Below are 26934 nucleotides of genomic sequence, written 5' to 3' on the forward strand. Positions count from 1 at the left end.
TCAGAGGGGAGTCTGCTTCTCCCTCTCCCTCTGCCTGCCACTCTGCCTACTTGTGCTGTCAAATAAATAAATCTTTAAAAAATAAAAATAAATAAAAAATAAACCAAATCTAAATTAAATAAGCCCTGTCATCATCAAGTTTTTGTTTCCTAAAATACAAAATAATCTATAACCATCACCATTACTTTTCAGAAGAGGGGAAGAGAAGGAGACAATTATTACATAAACTCAGAAGTTATCTTTTAAAATTAAGACATCTTAATTTTGCAATAAATGTAGAAAAGTATTGAGGGAAGGGGGAAAAAAGCTTTGTTTATTGTAGAGTTAGGTAAACTTAGGTTTTACATTGGCAATGAATGAATGAGGAATGTACATACACAACACAGTACCATACACTTAGAGTTCGTACACAAAGTTACCCTCGGCAAAACATACTGTATTCCATCGTTAAGAGTCTAAAACGCCTCTGGACTGAATTTAAATTTTTCTAGGTCTTTAGAGGGCTAAAGGGACATTGTCCGCAGCTATTAAAATTCAAGGGGAAGTAAATGTTAATGTGTGTTTAGTTTCCAGCTTAACTTTCTATTCAATAGCTCTAAACTTTTTAAACCCCTGTCTCATTTCTAAAAGGATTAAGGCAAACTCTTTTAAGTTAAAATTCAAAATAAAACTTTTACAAAAGATCTAAATGGAACGTCTACTTGCAAATTTAAAAGTCTCAAGATCACAAAACTGCTATTGCCAACTATTCAGTTAATCTGGGTAGATGAAACATTTTCCCTCTTTTGAAGATAAATATAAAATGGCTATATCACATTTTTATTATAAAAAAGCTATGAATTGGGGGCACCTGGGTGGCTCAGCTGGTTAAGCTTTGTCTGCTTTAACTCAGGTCATGATCCCAGGGTCCTGGGATTGAGCCCCGCATCAGGCTTCCTGCTCAGTGGGGAGCCTGCTTCTCCCCCTGCTTATGCGCTATGTCAAATTAATTAACTCATCTTAAAAAATGAATTTGATAACAAGTGTACTATAGTCTCTCTTTTTTTTTAAGATTTTATTTTTTACAAGAGTGAGAGAAAGAGAGCAAGCACAAGCAAGGGGAGTGGCAGGCAGAGGGAGAGAGAGAGGCAGACTCCGCACTGAGCAGGGAGCCCAATGCAGGGCTCCATCCCAGGACCCTGGGATCATGACCTGAGCTGAAGGCAGACGCTTAACCAACTGAGCCACCAAGGCACTCAAGTGTGCTACATATAGTCTTTTTTTTTAAGATTTTATTTATTCATTTGACAGAGAGAGACACAGCGAGAGAGGGAACACAAGCAGGGGGGAGTGGGAGAGGGAGAAGCAGGCTTCCCGCTGAGCAGGGAGCCCGATGCGGGCTCGATCCCAGGACCCTGGGATCATGACCTGAGCCAAAGTCAGACACTTAACGACTGAGCCACCCAGGCGCCCGTATATATAGTCTCTTAATACCATGTTTTACACCCTATTTACACCTTCCTTACGATATATTCTTTCTAAAAAAAGGAAAAAAAACAGATCCAGTGGGAGAAAGAATGTTTAATAAATGGTGTTGAAACAAATAGCTATCTGTTTGGAATAAAAATAAAATTAGATCCTTACACCTTGCACCATATAGAAAAATACATATATTACTGATGGATTCAAGAGTAAAAAATAAAAATGCAAGTACCCAAAATTCTACATACAATTTTAAGGGGTTCTGGGACTCCCTAAAGCCCATTCATGGATCTCAGGTTAGGAATTATTAATCATAACTTCTATTAAAAGCTTAATGCCAAATACCAGATGTGTTTTCAAGATCAAGTCACATGCAACAAATGAAGATGAACACATTAACTCATTGTTGTAACTTTATAAAATCTCCAAACTGGAACTAGAAACAGAGGCATGGCAATACAAATGGACAATGACTTAAAAAAAAAAAAAATTACACCAATTTAAATAAGTTTGAGTGCATACTGTACAAGTGTATCCATGTCTGTTAGCCTTTCAGAAATATAAAATCAGCTAAATCTTTAGTACTTAAAATTCATTGTGTGCAATGTTATTCTCAAACTTGATTAAAATACTTAATAAATACAAGTTATGTTTAATATGAATAACTGCAACATACTTAAACATCTAAACATATAATAGGAATTCTATAATATTAAAATGCAATACTTTCACCTGCATTAATCTCATACACAATGGAAAAATACTTGCAGATAATTAGCATTAAGAATGCAAATATATTTTCACTGTGGAAGAAAAATAATAAGATTAGAAATCATATATTTGCGTAATCTACAAGGAAGCTGTAGATAGTCTACATTAGGACATTCTATTTTAAAATGAAAACAATTCAATATTTAACTTTACAACAAGTTTACTCAAGGCAAAATATTTGTTTATTACAGAACAGGATCTTAAATCAAAGTAAGCAAGGCAACATTAGATCAACCATCTTAGTTTTCTTTTTAATGAAGTGTAGCTTTAAAATTGTAATAAAGGTGAACATAAATTCTAACATGCTCTTCTCTTCTTATAAATGGGATGATGTAGAAAAGCACAGCTTCAATGTGTAGGGATTGGAACCATCTGCAAAAATTAAAAAACAAAGTTAACAGGTCACTTCATCAAACTTTCAAGATTACCTTGAATTAGCAGAGTAAATTATTTCACATTTTTATAAAATCAGAAGCGGAAACATAGAGAAGGAAAATTTCCATGTAAGGTAAGGGGAAGATTACTTTTGTACATCTCTACCAGCAGGTAAGCTACATGAAGGTAGGAACTTTGTCCACTGCTACATTCCTACTGCTCTAAACCTTATCTGACACATAGAGACACTCAATATTTCTTAGTGAATTAATTAATCATTACAGATAAACAGTATGGTATTGGGCTTATGTCCATCAGCAAAGTTCACTTTGCAGAATATATTAGAATGGCAATTCCTCTATAAAAGTCAGTTCAAACTGAATGGGAAGTAATCAGAGAGGGAGACAAACCCTGAGAGACTCTTAACTCTAAAAAACAAACTGAGGGGGGCGCCTGGGTGGCTCAGATGGTTAACGTCTGCCTTCGGCTCAGGTCATGATCTCAGGGTCCTGGGATCGAGTCCCGCATCGGGCTCCCTGCTCCTTGGGAGCCTGCTTCTCTCTCTGCCTTTCTCTCTCACTCTGTCTCTCATGAATAAAAAAAAAAAAAAAAAATCTTAAAAAAAAAAAAGAAAGAAAACTGAGGGTTGCTGGAAGGGAGGTGGGTAGAGGGGATGGGGTAATAGGGTGATGTGATGAGCACTGGGTATTATACGCAACTGATGAATTATTGAACCCTACATCTGAAACTAATGATGTTCTATATGTTGGCTAATTGAATTTAAATTAAAAAAAAAAAATTCAAATACAGGCTGGGAAATGGGTAAGAATGGAATGTACAGGAAGATATTAATAAGCTGAAAAAGTTCCAGGAGATCTAGTATTAAATTCTAAAATTACTCAAAAAAAAAAAAAAACAACAAAAAACAAGAGAATAAGCCACAAAAATTTTTCCATTTTATACATTTTTCTTTAACTTCTCAGACCAGGCAGAGATAATTCCTCCTCAATTAATTATACAAAGAAACAATTCTGGTATCTTAACATATTAAAAAAAATTTTAATTCCTATAAAGGAAAAAGCATATAAATTAACAAGTATTTGCATGCACTGGAGAGGATGAAAAGATAAATAACTGTTCCTGCCTCCAAGGAGTTTAAAATACATCTTGGGTATGTCTCAAATATGCATATAATTTTAAAGCCTTTAAAAACCTTCTAACAAATATTAGGCTTGATTTACTACTTAAAATTTACTTTTGTGGGAGCCTGGGTGGCTCAGTTGGTTAAGCGACTGCCTTCGGCTCAGGTCATGATCCTGGAGTCCCGGGATTGAGTCCCGCCCCTGCTCGGCAGGGAGTCTGCTTCTCCCTCTCCCGCTCCCCCCTCTTGTGCTCTTTCTCTCTCTCACTCTCTCTCTCAAATAAATAAATAAAATCTTTAAAAAAAAAAAATTTACTTTTGTGACTAAAAGTTAAATGAAAGGAAGTATTCCTATTTATTTTTTATCTTTTAATTAAAATTTTTAAACATAAAAAAATATATAGATTGATATGATAAACCACCTAGCTTCAATAATTGTCAGCATTTGGCAGTCTTATTTCATCTACCTACCCGACACACATTTTGGGAGCTGGAATATTTTAAACTAAATCCTAGATAAGTTTATTCTACCCATAAATCTGTCAGTGTGTATTTTTCTTTTTCCACATCACACCTAATAAAATTAATATTTTTTTCTCCCACTATTTAGAAAAATAAGGGTTTAACACCCTTTAGATCCAGAATCAAAATAAAGTACACAGCACAAAGCTTCAAAAGTTAAATACTTGAGCATACTTTGTGTGGTAGAAAAAGAGGTCGCTTACCATTCTGGAGAGAATAAACAGTGACAATTTCATTTAATACAAATTAAAACAATGGAATACCATTTTTCATCTATCATACTGGTTAAAGATTCAACATCTGACAAGACTCAGTGTTGGTAAAGAGTGTTGGGAAACAGGCATTCTCACATACCACAGGTAGAAATGTAAACTGGTGCAACCTTTTTAAAGGGCAATCTAGCAACATTTATCAGAATATAAACCTTTACGTTCTCCACTACTAGGAAATTGCCCTACAAATACAAAAAGTGCAATGATAAGGATGTTGTATTATAGTAATAGAAAAAACAAATTGGAAAAAAACTGTATTCATTAGTGGGGAAATGGGTAAATCAAACTGTGGTATATCTCTACTATGAATAGCTACTCTGCGTATGCTTTAAAAAAAAAAAAAAAAAGTAATAGCTTTGCAAGTGCTGATACATAGTTCCAAGGCATATTAAGTGAAAATAGCAAGGCACTGAAGAGTTGTATAGAAGAACCATTTTGTATAACTTTTAAAAATATAGATATACATACACCGAGGAGGAGGAATAAAAGGAGACAATTGGTTAGAAGTTGTAGAAAGCTTTAACTTTCATTTTGTACCTGATGTGCTGTTTTAAGTTTTTTAACCACATAAATGTATGTATTGCTTTCTTCTAAAAAGATCAACAGAGACTGTGGAAGCCAGCATCCAAGATGGCCCCAATGATCCCTACCCTCCTGGTATTCACAGCTCTGTACAGTCCCCTCCCACACTGTACCACGGGTGGTCTGTGTGACCACAAGAATACAGCATAAGTGATAGTATGTCACTTCCAATGTTAGGTTATAAGAGACACTGTGGCTTCTGTTTTAGTCTTTTGCTCTCATCCCTCTTGGATCACTCACTCTGAAGGAAGCCAGCCACCATGATGAAAGGGCCAATGTAGATTCACTGGACTTGCAAACCACCACATAAATGAGCTTGGAAATGGATTTCCCAATCTCCAATCACGACTTGAAATGACTGTAGACCCAGACAACAGCTTGACTGCAACCTCAAGAGACCCTAAGCTAGAAACACCCAGCTAAACTGTACATAGAATACTGACCCTCAGTTTGCTGTTTTAAGATGCTAAATGTGGTAATCTCTTACACAGCAATAGGTAACTAATACAAGGATTGTGTGGGTTGTGGGATTTGTAGGACTTTTTTCTTCATACTTCTCTATTAAAAAAAAAAACAAAAGCAGTAAGTGTTATTTTAAAATTATTGTCGATGTTTCTAAAGTAACTCCTACTGAATAATTATGACACAATTTTACTTACTTGGAACTCTTATCTGGTAGTGATTAAGTGCTGTAAGGGCTTCTACTGCATCAGTTTTGCACTCCCATTCTAATAGCCCAGAAAGTGTTTTGGCAGAAGCTAAAACAAAACAAAGAAACACAAATCCAGTTGTTACGTGCTTGTCATCAGTTTAACCAGAAAACTTAAAAAGAGGGCATGTGCACTTACGTTTTGCATCAAACACTTTATATTTGATGAATGTAAGAACTTCGTGGTCATTACATAACTGTCAAAGAAATGTGAAACTCCATTAAAAATATGGCCAAAATAATATTCCCGCCTTTTACTTTTTTAGAAAGTAAACTTTATGGGGGCACCTGTGTGGCTCAGTTGGTTAAGTGTCCGACTCTTGATTTCAGCTCAGGTCATGATCTCAGGGTCGTGAGCACTGGGCCCCAGCGTGAAGCCTGCTTAAGATTCTCTCTGTGCCTCTCCCTCTGCCCCTCCCCGCCCCCCTGTGTGCACTCATGTGCTCATCATGCTCTCACTCTCTCTCTGGAAGAAAGGAAAATAAACTTTATGGCAGCATTTAAGTCTGGCATGAATGAATTAAATCAAACATGTTTTTTGTTTTTGTTTTTTTTTGATAGAGAGAGAGACAGGGAGAGAGGGAACACAAGCAGGGGGAGTGGGATAGGGAGAAATAGGCTTCCCGCTGAGCAGGGAGCCCAATGCAGGACCTGATCCCAGGACTCTGGGACCATGACCTGAGCCAAAGGCAGACGCTTAACGACTGAGCCACCCAGGCGCCCCCAAACATATTTTTAGATTGGTAAGTTCTATGAGAAAATAAACTTTAAAAAGTGATATTCTATAAACTATGTAAATAATTTAGTGCTGTACAATAAAACCACAGATTTATAACTGAAATATGTATTCTCAGAGTTGTTAGGATTTATCTAGTACCTAAAGGACAGAGTGGAGTTCCCAGAAATTTTCCCAGAAAATCAATTCTTTTCTGAAGCATTTCCTACAGTTTGGCAAAAAGGCAGGGATATATAAAATTTTGTTATGGGCAAGATTTTTTTTTTTTTTAAAGATTTTTATTTATTTTTACGAGAGAGAGAGAGAGAGAGAGCGAGCACACATGAGCACGAGTGGGAGGGAGGGGCAAAGGGAGAGGGAGAAGCAGGCTCTCTGCTGAGCAGGGAGCCCAATGCGGGACTCGATCCCAGGATCTTAACCGACTGAGCCACCCAGGTGCCCCCTGTTATGGGCAAGATTTAAGGGCATAATAAAAGAACTCTCTGAATGCAGAAGTCAGGTATCTCATTCTAATTCCGACTCTCAAAAAGACCGAGCCACAAACCAACAAAAGACTAAAAAGGCTAATGCAGAATGGAGGCCAGAAAAGTACAATGGTCAAAGAGTGAACTAAATAACAAAATACTAATAATATCAAAAGCAGATGATGAACAGAGCAAGACTTTAAAATGAGGCTAAAATATTATAAATTTTAAAGTAAGAAACAGAAACATTCTACACAGCTGTATTTCAGCACCTACCTTCGTGAAGGTCTCCTCTGTGACACACAATGGAACATTGTAATAATGCAGCACACATGAAGGTGGCTGGATTATATTCTTAGATGCTTGACCAGCACTTGTAAAGCGATTATTTTTGCTCATTGCAAAATCTTTGTAGCTACTTGTACCATCCTCCAGCTCAAATATTTGACTTGGAACAACTGAATGTTGTTTAGACACACTAAAGGTTGGGAAGGAAAAAAGGTATAGAAGATACCTTGTTAGATAAAAAGCAACAAGTAGGCAGTGTCAAAAGGTTAATATCTATGCCTGCATCAATTTTAACAAATAAGACAAATGTAGCTATTTAAATGGGATTGAGTTATTTAATATTTTAAACATTTATTTGAATACTTAAATTTAGTTTAAGTTATAATCTATCACTCTTATAGTTTAGGAAACTTTATACAAAACTTGCCCATTTTTAACATGCTGCTTTATAATCATAACACTAAAAACTAGGTATAGGTGAGCAAAACCTGAATTATATGAACCTAACATACTTTGTCTAAAATGATAACATTATAGGTGCTAGTTTCAAATGTGCTCTCAATTACATTAAAATATTCTGAAATTGAAATTAGTATCTCTAATAAAAATGAAGATTTTTTTAATACTTTTAAAATGTACCACTTTTAAGATAATTACCAAACATTAAGTCTTTTCCCAAATAATTTGACATTGTTAAGGTGTGTGACAGCTCTTTCTACAGCATACTCATCACCCATTTCTACCAGTGCTGTACCAGGAATGGTCTTCATAAATTTTACCTGTAAATACAAAATCCCAAAAAGGTGACTATTTATTTCCCTTCTATAATAACGGAATTTCTGAAAGAGAGTATGATTTAAGTGGTTGAGGTCAAATACAGAAGATCACCTGGAATCTTGACTTTACTCTGCTGTGCTGTTAGACACTCGTAACTCTTACCAAAATTCAACAAAGTTAAAAAGGAAGCCTATAATTCTATTGTGTAGCACAATGAAGAAGAGCACAGGCTCACCCTGGCTCTGCTACTTATTGTGTGATTTGGGGTGATTTTCTTCTCTGAGCCACAGATCTCCCTATAAAACAGAGACAGTGATAATACCTGGTACAGTTCATCAACATTTATTCATTCAACAAACATTTATTAGGTGGCTAATGTTTTGATAAACACTGTGCTGGATACTGGGTATTAATGGTAAACGTAATAGACACAGTCTTCTTGAAACTTATATCTGGTAGGTAGGTCAGAAATTTAAAAGTAAAAAATAATTCCCAACTACTCAGAATGCTGTTAAAGCAATAAACAAGATGCTGTAAGAAATAATGCATGACGGCCTTGAGACAGCATGGCCGGTAGGAAGGCTTGTACAAGGTAGGGGCCGTTTTAAAAACAGGCCTACTTCACAATTCTTCATGGCATCTTGGGCAGAGGCCATACTTAGCCTCTTATATTATTCTAATTTTAGTAGGTAACACTATAGTAGTAAGAGTTAAATGGGTTAATATATGATAATCATTCAGCATAGTACCTACCCCCTACCCCTTAGAAAGTCCTTCAATAGCTATTCTGTACCACGAACATTCATGACACCTTGAAATATTTATTTGTTAGCCTTAAAATACTACAAAGGTATTTACATAACAAATGCAGCATAGCATTTATATCCACCCTTGCAACTACCAATTTTAATGGGCTATTCCAGCATTTTTATACTATACCTGTACTTGAACAAAACTCAGTTGTAGCAGGACTTTTCAGCTTTACTCGAAATCAATTATCTTCTTGTGGGCAAAATTTCTATACCTTGATTTAATCCAATAACATCCTACAAATCTAACAATGACTAAATAAATATCTTATGTTAAATATGTAGCTCTTGTACTTGTAAATCTAAAAAAAAGGTGAGGCATACTTACCTGTATATAGGTCTTTTAAAGGACTAGCATAGCCTAAGTTTCATGTATCATAATAGATTGTTTAAAATATTTTTTTTGACATGTGAGACTGGAATTGTTCAAATAGCACACAGAAAACTTTTAAGTTTATTAGACAAAATGACTTAGGTTTCTAAATCATGAGACAATTAGTTCATAACAGAAAAGACAAAGATATACTAAAGATGTTGATTTAACTGACTGATCTGATTGTCTACAAATGTGAAAAGCACGAAGAGAAAAGTAACATTATGTGATAAGGTTAAAATACACATTAAAGCCATTTAGTTATCAAACATGCAGTTCCTAAACCTTAACTAACACCTAGGTGTCTAAGATAAATGTCTGTGTGAAAAAATCTGAACTCCTTCTCCCAGTGTTGCTAAATCTGTCCATGTATTCCTGGCAAGTTATATAAGCAGAAACACCCCATATGTTATCCCTAGACCAATGTGGGATTTTCTTTCTTTTCTTTTCTAAATGCGGTCAAATGGTTATGCTGAGAAAATTCTTGTTCCAGCGATTTTCTGGGTTGCTTTCTCAGTTCAAGGGGCCTTTCCTTTAGAATGAATGAACTAAGAACTCAGAGCACCAACTTTGAAGCCATGCTCCCGCTCCCACCCATTTATGACTCACATGCTTGTACCTTTTTGCTGTTGTGAAAAGAACACGAAAATCACTTGAAACAACAGAGAAAAATAACATTATCTCAGTACTGAAACTCAAGTTGGCAAGTGTAGCAAACAATTGGTAACTTAAGATGACCCATCATTTCCCCAGTTAAATTTCCATGATTCTTGGGGCGCCTGGGTGGCTCGGCTGGTTAAGCGACTGCCTTCGGCTCAGGTCATGATCCTGGAGTCCCGGGGTTCGAGTCCCGCATCGGGCTCCCTGCTCGGCAGGGAGTCTGCTTCTCCCTCTGACCCTCCCCCCTCTCATGTGCTCTCTCTCTCATTCTCTCTGTCTCAAATAAATAAATAAAATCTTAAAAAAAAAAAAAAAATTTCCATGATTCTTTAGAAAATAGTTTAAGTATCTACTTTATGATACTATTTTAAATATTTATGAGATATCAATGAACAAAACAGCACAGATCTGGGGAAATGGTTGTCTAATGAAAATAAGGTTATAGCTTTAAAGATCTTTAAAATATGTAAAATTTAAATATTTTGCTACTTTTTGAGTGTAAGCCTCCAGATAAAGTTTTGAACACATTTTGTCAGTTTCAAATACTGATAGAGCTAAAAGCACATTGTTCCTCAGAAGATACTGGAAATCTAGCATTTGGGAGGCAAGTAATTAAATCTAGAACTCTCCTAAAATTCATGACTTGTGGCCAAGCACCATGAAAGTACTCCTCTTTCGAATTCTATAGTTCGACATGTTAAGTGCTAGAAACACTTTGCAATGATAAAAAAAATACAGGCTAGTAATTAATTAAACTACTGTTTTGGACTTCTATTTATATTAGCTATTTTTAAAGTATTTTTAGTACCAACAACCTATACTGATCACTTACCAACAAAAAACAATTTCTAAAGCTCCTACCTAATGAATTTTTAGCTTATGTGGTTTACTACTAAAAGAACTTGTATGTTCCTAATACAAGGGGAAGACACATGTATTTGTTGCCTTTTCAAACTTTCCTACTAGATATCCTAGCAGAAGAAATTAATATAAAACGAAACTTACCTTTTCAATATTTCCATATAAGCAGAATAGGTTGAACACTCTTGAACAATTCATTTTTAGCTGATGTAATCCACTAACCATTACAACTGAACCAGAGGGATTTCCTCCATGCATGTAAGAGGAAGAAGCCTGTGGCAATGGATATGCAACAAGCTCAGGTGTATCTCGAGAGCCCATTCTGTAACGACTCGGTAAAGGCAATAATGGACCATGGGATCCTATAAAAATGATAAACAAAACAAAACACAACTTTAGCAGATATTCTTCACCACATTAAAAGTAAACTATTAATATTAGCTAGTTTGATGTATGTCCAAGGAAAACTCAAATAAATGTGTTAATATTCAAATAACCTGTGGGGATTAATAAAATCTGTATTTCTGTGTACCAGATCTAAGATACATTGATCTGCACATCCCTGCATATACATCAGGCTTTAAGTTTGTATTTTTAAAAATACGGTTTAACAAAAAAGTATATAAGATCAGGCCACAGATAGCAGGGATGGGGAGAATCAGTGTAAAACTTTGGGTCGCTGTGTATAAATTGTATCTTAATTTTTTTTTTTAAAAAACCTTCTGCCAACACCTTTTGGAGGATAATACAATAAGATATAGAGCGAAATCTTGGAAACTATCTCTATACAGACATAACAAAAAGAACATCTCTAGTTCCACTGAAAAGCTACCTCCTTGAATATATTTTACCATAACGTGCTTTCTGGTATTTTATTCCCCTAATTCTAATTTAGGAAACAAAACTCCTAATTTCATTAATATCTCACCTACTCAAAGGTGTCATTTATTCAGCATCCCGCATTATCTGAAACAACATCAAGAACCCAGAATAATGCCTGAATATCTGAAACCGTTGTCACAAAACACACGCAAATCTATGTCTCATGCTGAGAATCCTTATTAAGAATCAACTTTCTAATTTTAGAGTAGTTCTAAACAACTTTGATTTATCCAGTTTTCCCATCCATAACAGATTGGAAGTAACAAGAAAAATAAAGCTAAAGTGAATGGAACAGACAGGAATGGGGGAGTCTGGAGAAACTGATACTAAAAGCAGGCAGAGGGCACATTCACAAGAGCAAGAAGAGAGAGTCGTAAGAACTGAGAAGCAACTAAGAAACTGACTCATAAACTGGTGGTTGCCGGAGGGTAGACGAGAGGCGGTGAAATAGGTGAAGGGGATCAAGTACCAACTCCCAGTTACTAAAAAATAAGTCTCTGGGATGAAAAGTACTGTGGAGGGAATATGGTCAATAATATTGTAATGACGTTGTATGGTACTACACTTATCATGGTGAGCACTGCACAATGTATAGAATCATCCAATCGCTATGCTGTATACCTGAAACTAATATAACATTGTATGTCAGCTATACTTCAATTTAAAAAAAAGCAGCAGCAACTAAAATGGAGGCATAGCTCAGAAATATAAACCCATACATGTTAGGTGCTCCTGAGTTAGTGATTACAGACGTATACTCTTATAACATGCAAAGGTCCTCCTGATGTGCAAGAAACCAATCCAAAAACCCAAGTCTTTTCCTCATTTCTCAAGAAGTAAAGAATATGTAATGCTACTGACTCTCATTTTTATTTAAGGGATACTTGTCATCTACTAAGTAAGGTACTAAGAACTACATTTTGGTATTCATAGCATGCTATCAGAGCTCATGTGGACTCCAACTCAGTATTTAGTATTCTAAATATAGCTGCCATTCATAACAACACAGCAATACTACCACTGAGCACACACACAGTGTGAATTCCTACAATTTCATGGAGGAAGAAACACTTCATCAATGCATCGTCAGTGTTGCCTTAAATTGGAATGGTTTTCAACTGCCCTTCTCGCTGATAATTAGTTTATCAAAACAAACAATATAGCTCATGGTGAGTTACTTGTTAGTAACAACACATGTTTTGGCCTCCAATTTAAACTTTATATATACGCTGGGGTCAAATATCAATCATTCTTATCCCTATTGCAAAAGTACATATCCCTACTATACCGTCCCTCCACTACCACCATTTGCTTGTACAGTAATGACACTTCACTATTACCACTAAATTTTCTTTTTCATAGAAAGTAGAAAGATGTGTGGTGCATGGGCAGTGAAAACTTCCACTCTACTGAAGTTGGCCAAAAATGTTGAGATCCACTGCCATAGGTAACAACTGAATTCAGTGCAAGAGAATATAACTGATCAGGATTAAATTACGTTATCTACACTATTTAAATTGTTGCCTATATTGTTTAAGAAAATAGAAAATCTTTTTAAAGGTTTCTATACATAAAAAAGTTCATACAAAATGTTTTGATGCATAAAAAGCTAGTACTTCAGGTATTAAAAAAATTCACTTATGTGGGAAAATGCTACATAAATGGCATTATTATCATTTGGAAGGCATTTCTCATCCTTGTACTTTAAAATCTTTGGTCCAGGAGCCATATCCAAAGATGCTTGCAATTAATATACAAACTTTTCTTAGACCCACAGAAAATAAATCTGTATAAAAGTGGTAAAAATAATATTTTTCAAGTATAAGGACATCTACCACCTCCCCTCATCGGACAGGGCTTCCCAAAGTAAAAGATTTAAAGAATTCTGAAAGCACAGATTTATACTGCTGTAATAAACCAATGAATAAATTTAATTAAATAATTAAGGCTTTTCTATTCCCTCATTCTCATATACCATCATAAAGGAAAAGCCACCCATGATACGACACCAAAATGCAAAAACACCTGTTTTGCTGAATTGCTGATCTGAAGGGATACAGCTACGCTTTACAGTTTTTAAAAAGGCTCAATATATCACTAGCACCTACTCCCCATCTTCTTCGCTTTCCCCCTGATTTCCTCACCTTACTTCTCTTCTCCACCTCTTTTTATTTATCTCTCTCTCCTCCTATACTCCCCTAGGAAAGCAGAACAAGTTATCCTCAGAGAGTTAACTGTTTCAATAGACATAGCTCAGAATGGATGCCCCTACACAACCCCACCACAACCATTCCTCCTCAGCAGGACCCTATTTAACTGCCAATGCAAAGAATTTTGCACCTCTCTTTAAGTAAGCTTACATTAAAATGTACACACACACAAACATGCAAAATCAATTAGAGTATGAAACTGACAAAGAATTTCACAATAGGCTTTTTAAAAATACAAAGTTCTTCTCGGCATGCATATATTTTTATTTATACAATTTTTCAGTAAGATATATTTTATAAAGAAAGGCAAACCTGAAAACCCATACTGAGAAAATAGTCTGTGTCAACACTACCACAGTAAGGTTGTTTGTCCTTCATTTATTCTTTCACAGATTTTTCTAGACCCCTTTGGCAAAATATTTAAACAGTTTTTAGCCTTCCGCTGACTGCCATGACACATATACTCCACAACTACACTACAAACTTGTGGTTAGCAACTCTTTGTAACCTTCCATTATGGAAAGCACAGGAGGCTCTTAATAAGTGTTTCTTTACTGCAGGAGAACTATCCATATGACCAGATTTAATATTTATGCTGTTAAAGAAACAGCTAAGAAAAATGATCAAGGAACTCACTAAAACAACAGTAGGAAGATTTTCATTCTATACCACACTTACTGTTTTGACAAAAAAAAGAGATTGTTTCAATCACTTCTGCCATATAGACTACCATAGCAACCTGAACAAATAGACACACACACACACACACACACACAGAGGTACTAAATCCCAGAGTTCAAAAAACGACACTAAGGAATAAGCTAAAACTCACGGCTAAAGAGAGTCTTCAAACAGGTAGGCAATTTGAAAAGAGGCAACACAGGGAGATTTTCGAAGATAAATCCCGAGAGTACAATATAGCAATTTCTATCTTCTACCACTTCAAATAGCATTGTACTTCAGCTTTAAACCACAGAATAGGTGGGGCCAATAACTACTACTAAAAACTAAAAAAGATTAAAAAACACAGAACTTATAACCAGTTAAAAGTCTTATCAATAGCAATTCTCAACATCTACCCCTACAAGGACAATAGTCTGATACCTAACTTTTTCCTGGGGAAGAATATTCTAGGTTTCATGATCTTAATCTTACCAAGACAGCAAACATTAAAACTGAGAAGTTTTAAAAGAGGAATTAAATACAAACAAATTTTGCCAAAGCCAAAATACCAACTGTAGAACTAAAAAATTAGGCTCTAACCAGAAACATGTTTCTTTTTGACAAATGCCCCATTCTTTTTGCCTTTATTACTCAAAGTTCCTCTTTGTTCATAATTGCTAGAATGGAAGAAAATATACTTACTAACCAATAGTATTTCCCTTTGGTCCTCTAATAGACCAGAGCCCATTACTAATCAAAACCAAACCAAACCAAACCAAAATGGTAAAAAAGCTTTCAATCCCCAACCAATAGCTCTCATTCATCTCAAGGATTATATGATATATCAATATCCTAAGAAAACAAAGGATTTTGGACAACTCCTTGGGAGTACATTATAAGGGACTGATCCCCTATAAGCCAAGTCAGGTGAGCAGGAAAAATAGAGACAAGAAATGTGCCATTCTTCATCAGAAATGCAAAAATTCTAATAGTTCATCTATACTACCTTCCTTCTGCCTTGACAAACTTACCATAGCCATCATGTCTAAACGAAGAAGGGTGTTCTCCCAAAATGGCTTGTCTCTGGCGACCCTTTCCTCTATCTGACACAAAAGTAGAAACATGGTTTTAACAATTTTGACCCAAGTACTTAACAGAGTACTCACATGGGAAACACCCATTCAAAACATCCATTACAATTCATAAAAGAAATATGATTCCTGGTTAACTTTAAACATCCATTCATATCCAATTTAAATACAAACACCAAGAGTTTAAGGAAGTAATTCTATCTAACAAATTCCACTTAACTTGAAATATCTTTTTGGCAAATGCCAAATACAATCACACTTTCAAATTTAAGGAAAGAATGGATACTTTTCAGAAAGTGAACATACACAATGCTAGAGTTTGACACTGTACAGAAGTTTTTACCAATACATGTCTTTAAAACAAGCTTTAAGTGCAGTACTTTTGAAAGACAGTACCTGAATCATACTATTAGCTTCAACAGCAACACATTTTCAAAGTGGGCTTCTTTCAAGAAGTTCAGCATAAGCCAACAACAACCTGTATTACATGGTTTCACAATCAGTAAACACAGAGTATTTTGTATGTATATACACATATTTACAAACACCTACTGACTTGAGAGCTGGAAATTTGCACATCACTGGCCCATATTATATCATGGATTGGTCATTGTCTATAGACCTTAACACCAGGCAGGACTATGAGCACCCCCCCAAAGTTTAAATATGCCAAGATAAAGCTAACCAAGGGGGCTACATTATTGGATGAGAGTACTACAATACTCCTAAAAAATAATTTTTATTCTAGCTACGTTTTCAGGAAAGGCATGCCAATTTTCCTAAATTTAATTTGAGACATCAAAAAAAAAATTACTTGTAAGTTTCTAAAATAGCACTTCCTATTTTGGTTGGTAAATTTTAGAAATTACTGTACAATACTTTTAGAAAGTTTGCTGATCAAATTATAGTACCAAATAAGATTTTTTTTTTTAATGTAGCTTATGAGTCTGGTCATTCTAATCTTTGAAAATTCATAGAAAGGCTTTCTATAAATCCTTAGTCACCTAAACAAATGAGGTTTATGGGAGATGAGAAATAATTTTCACTTCAGCCTAGAGAAGTATCATTTTAAGTACCTATTCCAAGTTATCATAGCATTATAAAAGGGACCTAAGAGGTCATCTTATTCAACTTTTATTCAGTGTATAAATTCTCTTTACACCATCTCTATCAATTGGAACTATCTAGCCCTCTGCTTACCCAACACCAATAACAAGGTACTCACTACTTTCCCTTACATTTTCAGTTGGTCCTAAATAATGAGATAATTTTTATATTGTATAGAAATTGGTTCTTTACCCATATTCTATCCCATTTGGGCCTCACAGACTTCGTCTTTCTCCAAAAATACTCTCAAATGCTTCCAATTTATCAAGATCCTCCCTCCATTTCCCCAAAGTCATTTCTTCTCCAGTCATTCACAGTTCCTTCTTTCCATTACATGGGTTCCAGCATCATAATTTAAGTCCCACTCCTCCTGAATTAATCCAGTCTGCTAATCCCTTCTGTTAATATTCTTCTACTTAAGCATGCCACCAAACACTACATGCAATTCCTTATCTGATCTAAGGAATCTTAACCAAAACCACCATAATGTCTTCATGGCTCAGTTTTATTGATACAGTTAAGAGTGTGCTATATAAAGGAAAGCGCACTAGACTCAGAAGATTCCAATTTAACCACTAATTCACTGTATAATCACAGAAACTCACAATCTTCATTCATAAAATGAAGGAGTTAGAGTGGATGGTCTCCCAAGGTATCTTTCAGCCAAACATTCTCATTATTAATAATTCTCTTCATTCGAAGCATTCACTACCTAATAAAAGGTCACATAAAACAGAAGTGTGCCGAAGAGTCAAATACTGATCACATCAGTCTACAAATAGTGGTTTGTGACTTTTCATGAATTCATCTGAAATCTGATGGAAACTGTACACCTTCTCCCCAAAAAGATGCACACATACACAAGTTTTTGTTTAACATTTCTGGAATGATTCTCTGGAGTCCAGGTTAAGAACTTTTTGCACTAAAATGTAATTTGGGCTGAAAAGGGACTTTAAAAAATGAGGTTATATTTATTACAGAGTTCTTTTTGGTAGAAAAAGTTACAATTCAGTATCAACTTGAGTGGAAGATGAAGTCACTACAAAAACAAGAACAGAAACTGCTAGTCTTGCCAGACAAGTATCAGGAATTAGAAAGCAAGAATGTTTTTCCCTTGAAAACCAACTAAACTTCTGCTTTACTACTTCTTTATATTTCACTATTTAAATATCTACCTCACACGTTTCTAACCTTTTCTGATTGTAATTCTTTGTATGAAAAACTAATCTAAGCTGGCTCTGTGGAAACTTTAGACCTAAAAGAACAGATGTAAACACTATTAAAATAAGAAGCACATCTACAAATGTTTTAAGAGACATTAAGAGAGAAAAAAAAAAAGAGAGAGACATTAAGAGAAATGTAACCAAAACTCACTGTTTCAAATGAGTTAAAAAAAAAAAAAGTATTCAATAACAGACTGTAATTTGACAGAAGTGAGAGATTTCTCATCAACCACTTGTTCTGTTGTTTGAGTACTAAGGCTTTGTTTTCCAATACTGTATTCAACTGTACCAAGCCTATGCCAAACAGATTTGTAAATAGGGAAAAATGTGGGGTCCAGCCAAAGCTGCATCACAATACAAACCTCTGCAACCCCATGCATAAGGCAAGATGATTTCCTAAGAATTGAGAATTAAAGGGGCCAATCAGCCAAAGTTCTAAATACTGGAACATGCAAAGGATCATCACATTGTCCTTCATTTTCTCTTTTGGCAAGAGTACATGCACTACTGAGTCCCTACTGCCCAAGATATTTTGGATGCCATAAAAATTTTTCCTACTTTATGGACTTTTACAGATATGCTCATCTTGGTGAGTTTTTTCAACATGTGGTTCAAACACTGATATTGTAGTTGAGGTGTAGCCAATACTGCAGCCCCCTTGTTTTTACAAGATCCACATTTTAATTTGTATATTCCAGAATTGCCACACAGTTAGTTGAACAATTTTATCAGTCAAATCTATGCTCATGAAATCTAGCATTTATAAGTTATAGGTGAAAATGCATCTCAAATGAAATGCTCTTATTTTAAGATTTATCAAGTTTAAATATAGTCTACCTTGAACAGACATGTTACTTTCACCTACATTTGAAATGTCGAAATTTCTAGTTACACAAATTAACATGAGTGATAACCTTAAATCGTTACAAAAAGTAACAACTTATAAACAGCCACTTTACAAAAAATCAAACCACACAGAAACCATCTTTTACATATAATGCAACTTTTCATCATTACGTTAATCTGTTCGATGTCCACAGTTAAGGGAAAAAACCCCAAGAGAGTAAATTTAAGTGCAGCAAATGTGCACCTTTCTAATCCTCTTATCTTTAATATCTGTGTGGATTGGTTGAGCATTAGCAGTTCTCAAGACCTATAGATAAATTGGCCCTGGTTATTTGCCAGTTAACAATTTAAATCTAAGCTGAAAACAGTTACATTAATGGGCATTAAGATTTACAACATTGTAAATAAAGTCTAGTACCCGTTAGTGAAAAGTCTTAAATTCTACAACTGAAACCTTAAGGGAAATCAGACCAATATTAACACATACAACTTGAATAAATGGGCACAGTCTATCATGGTGTTCATCCCATGCAAGTCTGAAGTACTGTTAAGTGTCCTCCTTTAAAAACTTGGGGTGATGGTGCATGCAGTATGCAGTCAAGGTGAATTGCAAGTCTGAGTTTTTCAGAGGGCTTTTTGCTGATGCCGATGTTGTGCATGATGAAGTGTAGAGTCAGCCTGCTGGAGTCCTCTATCCTTCTTAATGCCTCGTCCAGCTTGGGGGAAAAGTCCTTTCCATAGAGAAGCAGTGTGCAAGTTTGCAGTTTGTAAGGAATATTCTGAATCAGTTTCCTCTCCTCCAAAGAGAGAGAGCTGCTTGGAGAAATGCAAGTCCTTGAACTGCGGGCGTGCCTGTATGTGTGGGCTCCTTGTTGAACTAAATATAAATAACTCAGTACATACCAGTAGGGGGCACTAATTTCAAGGTTATTTTCCAGCATTACATGGCCTTTTGCAACAAAAGCATTCACCAACAAGGTTTTCTTTTGAATGAACTAGCTCACCTCCGGAAAAAGGAATCTAACTGTATGTAAAAATTTGTCAGCAGATTTAAGTACATTCTAAAATGCATAAAATACTTACCTCGTCTTCCCAAATACGGTTTAGTGTAGTCCCAACTGTCATTGTCATTCCTAATAACATTTAGACGAGTTGGCTGTTAAGATTAAAAAGAAAGTAAGCTCAAATTATATATCCAAAGCATAAATATTTCTTTGGCAAAGTGTTGAAAAAATATTTACCCTTGCATATTCGATTTTTAGTGTGCAACATCCAGCATATATATCTGCTCCATTGAGTGCTGCTTTAGCTTTCTGGGCACAAAGGACTGATTCAAACATAAGCTCTATTAAGGAAATTTGGTTTAAGGTGTCTAATATTTAATCATTATTCACTGCCTAAGAAAAGGACTGAAAATAAACATAATTCTCCCTTCTAGAAATGTTTTACCAATAAAATTTCTAGATGAATTTTAGGCAAATTCATTTTTAAGATCCAGGGTACCAAAGAAAACATAATAAACCAAACTATCTACATTAATCCTTCTAAATAATCAAAAGTACTTTATAAATTGAAAAGAAGAGGGGAAATGGAGCATGGTCCCATTCCCTGGTAAACGACAGTCTGCTATCTTGAAACAAGAAATATTTTACTCTTAAAGGAGGAAAAATGTCACAAAAAACCAAAACTATATAAAACAAATATTTGATTTTTATATATTTCTGAGAAGGCAGAGTTTTATAATCATTTAACTATCTTCATTTTATTGGTTTTAAAAAATTACTTGGGTCTACAGTTGTTTAAAAAAATCAAACCACCAAAGTGGTTAAAAAAAAAAAAAAAAGGGACAAAAACACCTTGCTTGAAGTCAGCACTATTAAGAGTTTGCTGTATAGCCCCCACCTTTTTTATGCATACACATGTACACACAAGGTTGGGGGATAGTTATATCTTTACATGGGATTATACAATATATACTATTTTGCAACTTGCTCTTTTTACTCAACAATTAAATTTAACAAAAAAGTTTTTACATAAACCATGACCATTTGAAAAATTCAACCAAAAAAGGGAAGAAGAGTTTTGTATTACTGACTCTATAAAGTTTTAGTACTTCCAAACTACCTATTTTAAGGACAGAGTCAGAATAGTCCATTTGGGATACATTTTAAAAAGGTACAAATGAGCACTGGGTGTTATATGCAACTAATGAATCGCTGAACACTACATCAAAAACTAATGATGTACTATATGTTGGCTAACTGAACATAGTAAGAAAATTTTTAAAAAATAAAATAAAATAAAAAGGTATAAATGTACATATTATCAAATAATGTTATTTTTTCCCCATTAAAAAGACAAAGCATACTGTGAGATGAAGTACGGGAATGTTCTTAGGTAGTAGCAAGTTATTCTTATCTGTGGGTACTGCAGTTTCATTTTTTAAATCTAAAACAAGTAGATCTTTGGGGAAGAACTGAGAATAAATACCACTTGTCAGGATATGAGTAAGCAGGAAAAAATAAGACCATATTACACAGAAATCTTATACATCAATAAAAAAAATTTATAAGTAAAGGATATTCAACCATTGCCTGTATCCCATTTCTCTTGAATATAACAATACGTTGTACTTTTCCAACAGGGTTGCATACAGTGTATAAAACATCCTATGAAGGAAAGAAAACAAGATTTCTTCACATTTTATATTTGGAAAAACAAGAAAATTACACCCCGCTTTTTTCAACTTAAAAAAAAAAAACAAAACCTCAAGACATCATTTCTATTCATTACTAATTAAACTTTTACTAATTAAACTTTTAAAAACTGTTACACTTCTAAAGTTATTTCCTCACCCATACAGTATATCCAACATTAGAGAAGTTAAAATGAAACATTTCAAAAGGACTGCTACCTATTTTATCTCCTAAATAAATCCTTGATTCTTATTTTAAAAGGTACCTAAAATAATGTCTGACAATACACAATAAGTAAACCGAAACTATAATCAATTAATTTGTTTTGTTTTCCAAATGTGACTCCAGATTGTTTTATAATCCCTTGAATTATAGTAATAAATGTTTATTAAGAAGTAGTAACAGATCAACTTGGTATTCATTTTTCAAGGGACAATGACTATATAGAGAAAAGATTCTGGGAAGATCATTTATACAATGTTAGATGTCAGCAAACAAGATCTCTGAATTAAATAAGAGAGAACTTAAATACCTACTTAAGAACAATTCTTCAACTATCAAGAAATTTCTTGAGCACCTACAATTAACACAGTGGCACCATTAGGTTCTAGGGATACAACCATAAACAAATCAGAATACTTGTACTAGATTAGGTACATTCTTTCTCCCCAAACATCAAATACTGTAATTAATACTAATTAATACTGCTTATTAATAAGTCTAGAAGTATTACAGAGGTAAATATCTAATTTAAATAGTATCTTATGCTTTCTTTTATGTCCCAATATCATATATCCTTACTTGAAATCATACTAATTGAAGCTTCCCTTACTGTGATATACTATTCATCACAAAAATAAAGTGTCCTTGTCACTGGCTTATTATGAAACAGCATCTCATTATGAAGTAGAAAACTTAACTGGTTCAGGACATGAATCCTTTGTAAAAATTCTGCTAATATCACTTTTTTAAAGGGCGAAACAGGAAATTTTAAGTAAATCAGACAGGTTTTTAATAAGTTATCTCAAAACCACTTATAATATATACATCTTTGGGATTCTGTCCTTACCTAGTAGATGCTCTTAACACGTGCTGGCATGCAAGTGAGAGAAATTTCTTGGATTATTTCTAACAAGTCTGTCTAATTCCTTATCAGAAACAGTTAATATTGATGCTAAATAATACAAATTTTTAAAAGTGCTTATTTGTGACAACTGCACTTCTGACCTTTTTAGCTTCAGTGCTCACCATTTCTTTGTTCATTAAACATGATAGTCAAAATTAAGATTCATGTTAAAAATTCTTTTAAAAAACACTGTTTTTAAATATCTAGATGGCAGTGAAGAAAACTACAGGTTAGTCACTCTAGAGGCAATTTTCAAAATCACTTTTAATTTAGTTTATTATACTAAAATGCATACCACTGTAATTGGATAGAGAGGATTCTGAATTGATAGCAGAAGAACTTTGTTGCCTCCTGATGGATCATCAGTATTTCCTGGTCGAGTGATCCTTTTGCTTGTAGAATAGTTGAAAAAAGCCTGTTGACCAGCAATGTACACAGGTTCATCCGCAGCAAACGTCACACATTCTTTGGCACTATCTATGTTTTCAAATTCCACTAGAGCCTGCCGTTTAAACGGCATCATCATAACATAGCTGAAAGGGAGATTGGAAAGAATACCCAAATATAATAAATTCAGTTAACATTATTTATTCTCAATCAAGGAAAAGCAGACTTTAATAAAAATGTGTCAAATCACACAGATTAGTATCCTTCACTACATTTATCCAGTGTTAGTCAATTCTTAAATCATCCAAATAAATTGTGGTACACCAGATAGATGATGCATATTTGAAAGCTTATCTTCCTGTGACCGAAAGGTTTTCCACTTTTTGCCCTCCTCAAGCATAAGTCTCTGTTACCAGTTACTAATGACACCGCCCCATTTATTCTTCAGGCTGCCACTCCCAAGCAGTATTAGAAAATATCTAGATATAGAAACCAATGGAAATAAAACTCAAGAGAAGATTAGCAGATAGGACCCCTAAACAACAGAAACTACTACCTCTATTAAATTTTCCAAATAAATAAGTGCCCACGCTAATAACTAAGAACTGACTATATACTTTCATTTATCTTACTAAAAACTAGAGAATCAAAAGATACATAGAAGCAACTCCAAACCAACCAAATTTCATACAAATAATCTCCTCCAAAATATTTTTAAATATTAAAGAATCTACGAAAAGATATTCACTAGATTATAGTAATCATGGTTGCCTATGAGCAAGAGGGTGAAGTTATTCACATCTCACTGGAGGAACATATTTTAGTATATGAAATGAAAAATAAAGCAATGAAGGGAGGAAGGGAAGAAAGAAGTCAAAGCACATGGATCATACCAGGGGAAACAACATGTCCTCTGTTCACAAGAACAAGCACCTTAAAAATGTTTTAAAAAAACAATTATCATGGTTTTATAACAGTAGAAGGCTGCAGAAAAAAACATCAGATCAGGTACTCAGTGAAAGCACTGTTTCTCAATAAGCATCCAGACCTACTGCTACCCTTTAGAAAGTGGCAAATGGCTTATTAATAAGTAACAGACCACTTTGTAACCTGGCAAGTTACATAATTTCTTATGAATTTCAGCTTCCTCATTTATAAAACTTGAAAGAGTTTCAACTTGACAATCCTGTTGTCAAGATTATGTTACTACATACAAACTGCTTGCCTTGCCTCATTCATCTTCATATCCTCAGAATCTAGAAACAGAGCTGATGCATAACAGGCATTCAATCAATATTTGTTGGTCTATGAGGCTTGTTAGCTCTCCCCACCCACATCGTTCAAAATTAAAGAATACAGAAACAAAAGACCTTGAATTAAAGATTTACCAATTATGAATGCAAAATATAAATCCCAGGAGAGAAAAACATTCCTTTTAGAAATTTCTTGCTAAAGTTCTGAAGTCTTGCATACAAAAATTAGAAAACCCTGGGATCAGGACTACGCTAAAGAAATGAAAGAAGAATAAACATTCCCCTCTCACAAAAATATAAGTTGGTTGAATAGCTAAATGGTATTACCAAGTAAATACGTTAATAATGCCCTCTGATTCTTTGGCACACAGAAAATTATAAAGGTTCAAAAATAAATTCTTTATTTGCCTATTATAGACATGGTCATAGTAAAACTGCCTTCTATAACTACAGTAAGTGAGCTAGAAGCACAGACTTAAAAGTTAAGAAGTGCCATTACATGAAGATAAAGAAGGGGAAACTAGAATGTCACAAACATTTTAGAATGCACCTAAACTGTCTGGCACATAATTTACAAGAAATCTTTAAAAGCACTAGTATTGAGGAAGACGGGAAGACCAAAGAAAAGAAAAAAATTAACAAAAGGGCTAAGGGACATGGTAAGGTCACAGTGCTTTCAACTTGTAACTCGAAACACATTTACTAATTTTTAAATGAAAACAGGAGGCGGCAAAAGATTTATTATACAAATTAGGCCCCAAAAGTTTTGTTTTAAAATTTTAAACCAATACAGCTAATTATACGTCGCATCCTCTCCTTTAATGGAAGGGGAAAAGGGAGGAAGAGAGACTCAGTATGAATTTTTAAACATTCTTTTGATCCTAATACATGAATACATTACAGAATAAAGACAAAAAATATATAGAATTTTATTATACTGACACAACCATTCTCAACATTGTATTCTATCCTACGCATTTAGTTTTTAGGTATAAACTTACTGTATGTTGAACTTAGCGACACATCTTTTTAATATGAGCAGTTTCTATATAATCTTTATAATCCCACACACACCACTAAAGAAATAAACAGAGAAAGGTTCTATACATGCAATATTTTGAAGCAAAACTCCTCTTTGGAGGCTATTCAAGGTTCTTTCAGCTTCAACAGTAGCCACCTCTTATTCAAGAGCATTTCATACAATTAAAACTCCTATTCCACATATTTATGCCAATTAAACTTTTAATTATACACTAATTTGTTCCAATTATTTCATGACTTTTTTTTTTTAAGATTTTATTTACTTGACAGAGAGAGACACAGTGAGAGAGGGAACGGAACACAAGCAGGGGGAGTGGGAGAGGGAGAAGCAGGCTTCCTGCTGAGTGGGGAGCCCGATGTGGGGGCTCGATCCCAGGATCCTGGGATCATGACCTGAGCTGAAGGCAGACGCTGAATGACTGAGCCACCCAGGAGCCCCTATTTCATGACTTTTTCATCCACAAAACTACCAATCCTGGGGGTAGAATGATGTACTATGCAAATTATGAATTACATTCATATATAAAACACTCTACCATATATCTACCTGTATATCAAAAAGTATACAGGCTAAAAATGTACAGCCACTCAAAAGTGATTCAAATAACTCACCAACTTCAACAAATAGTCCTATTTCTTTACTGCCCCACATCTGGGTCATGGTCATAATTAACATCAAAATATCAACACAGTTATTATTTCTCTAAAGTTTCCACCAGTATTTGCTCATCAACTTGTTTTCTAATATTGCTTCAGTATTTCTTCACTTTAAGGAAATAACTTTAAAAGCCCAATATAAAAAAACAGAAGAAAAAATAAGCCAGAAATAACCATCTCTTTCTAACTCCATGGGATAATGCAACCCATAGAGTTAGTCTAGTGCCAACATGTCAAGTCTAAATAAGGTCTAAGGGTCTGCTTCAATATATAAAGCTCCAGACAAACTTCATTTCCAATATCCACTTGAAATGACAAGAAGTGATACAGTCATCTTAATGACACTTTAAGAAATGGACTTTCTCCTGCCCGTGTAGATTGCCAATAACAATATGTAACTGTGGTTTCTGAGGTACATAAGCTGAGGATAACAGGTGTCCCAAGTCATCCACCTCTCAATAAGGTCATCAAGGAAAATAAAATAAAATTAAAAAAAGAAAAAAGATGCCATGATGGAAGGTGTTACCTAACACTACTACTCCTTTGAAGCAACGATTCCTGCCAGACATCTCTGATTACTCCCTCACCATCTAGTTATGCATCCTTTCAAAACTCAGAACCCCACATAAATTTTTGTAAGATTGAAACAATCAATCTCAGCAAATATACTGAAATTTCTCTGCTGTTTCTATATTTTGAGTTAGTCTGTGTCTCTGATGCCTATAACCAAAACCCCAAACGTATTCACCAAGGAAAAAATAATAAAATCAACTCCAGGCTACCCATACTAAGAAGAGAACAACAGCCGGGCATACTCCAAAAATAATTTAGAAAGAATTTTTGAGTGTCTATTTTTGGCAGCAGATTCACTTTTCTGATTATGTTTTCACTTAAGTCAATATCCTTAAGCATACACCAGCTGTGGGAAGAGAAAGGAGGAGCCTGAGTGAA

The 26934-nt window shown here is 34.6% G+C and overlaps 1 protein-coding gene across 1 annotated transcript in view; it reads right to left on the reverse strand.

Annotated features, from left to right (window-relative positions):
• Nucleotides 1–286: 286 nt before the first annotated feature.
• The window catches only part of HNRNPLL (heterogeneous nuclear ribonucleoprotein L like), a 38430-nt gene continuing 11782 nt past the window's right edge, over nucleotides 287–26934 (reverse strand). Inside the window, exons 3-13 of the mRNA XM_054509686.2 lie at nucleotides 22941–23178; nucleotides 21412–21492; nucleotides 20065–20166; nucleotides 19907–19979; nucleotides 15588–15659; nucleotides 10946–11163; nucleotides 7979–8100; nucleotides 7310–7511; nucleotides 5973–6030; nucleotides 5784–5882; nucleotides 287–2604 (exon numbers count right to left, since the gene is read on the reverse strand). Coding sequence (XP_054365661.1) covers nucleotides 2549–2604; nucleotides 5784–5882; nucleotides 5973–6030; nucleotides 7310–7511; nucleotides 7979–8100; nucleotides 10946–11163; nucleotides 15588–15659; nucleotides 19907–19979; nucleotides 20065–20166; nucleotides 21412–21492; nucleotides 22941–23178 — 1321 coding nt within the window. The 3' untranslated portion in view covers nucleotides 287–2548. The remainder of the gene's footprint in view (nucleotides 2605–5783; nucleotides 5883–5972; nucleotides 6031–7309; nucleotides 7512–7978; nucleotides 8101–10945; nucleotides 11164–15587; nucleotides 15660–19906; nucleotides 19980–20064; nucleotides 20167–21411; nucleotides 21493–22940; nucleotides 23179–26934) is intronic.

Source organism: Mirounga angustirostris, unplaced genomic scaffold, assembly GCF_029215605.1.
Source record: "Mirounga angustirostris isolate CCGP_5_RB_7025 unplaced genomic scaffold, mMirAng1.0.hap1 SCAF_10, whole genome shotgun sequence".
Lineage (NCBI taxonomy): Eukaryota > Metazoa > Chordata > Mammalia > Carnivora > Phocidae > Mirounga > Mirounga angustirostris.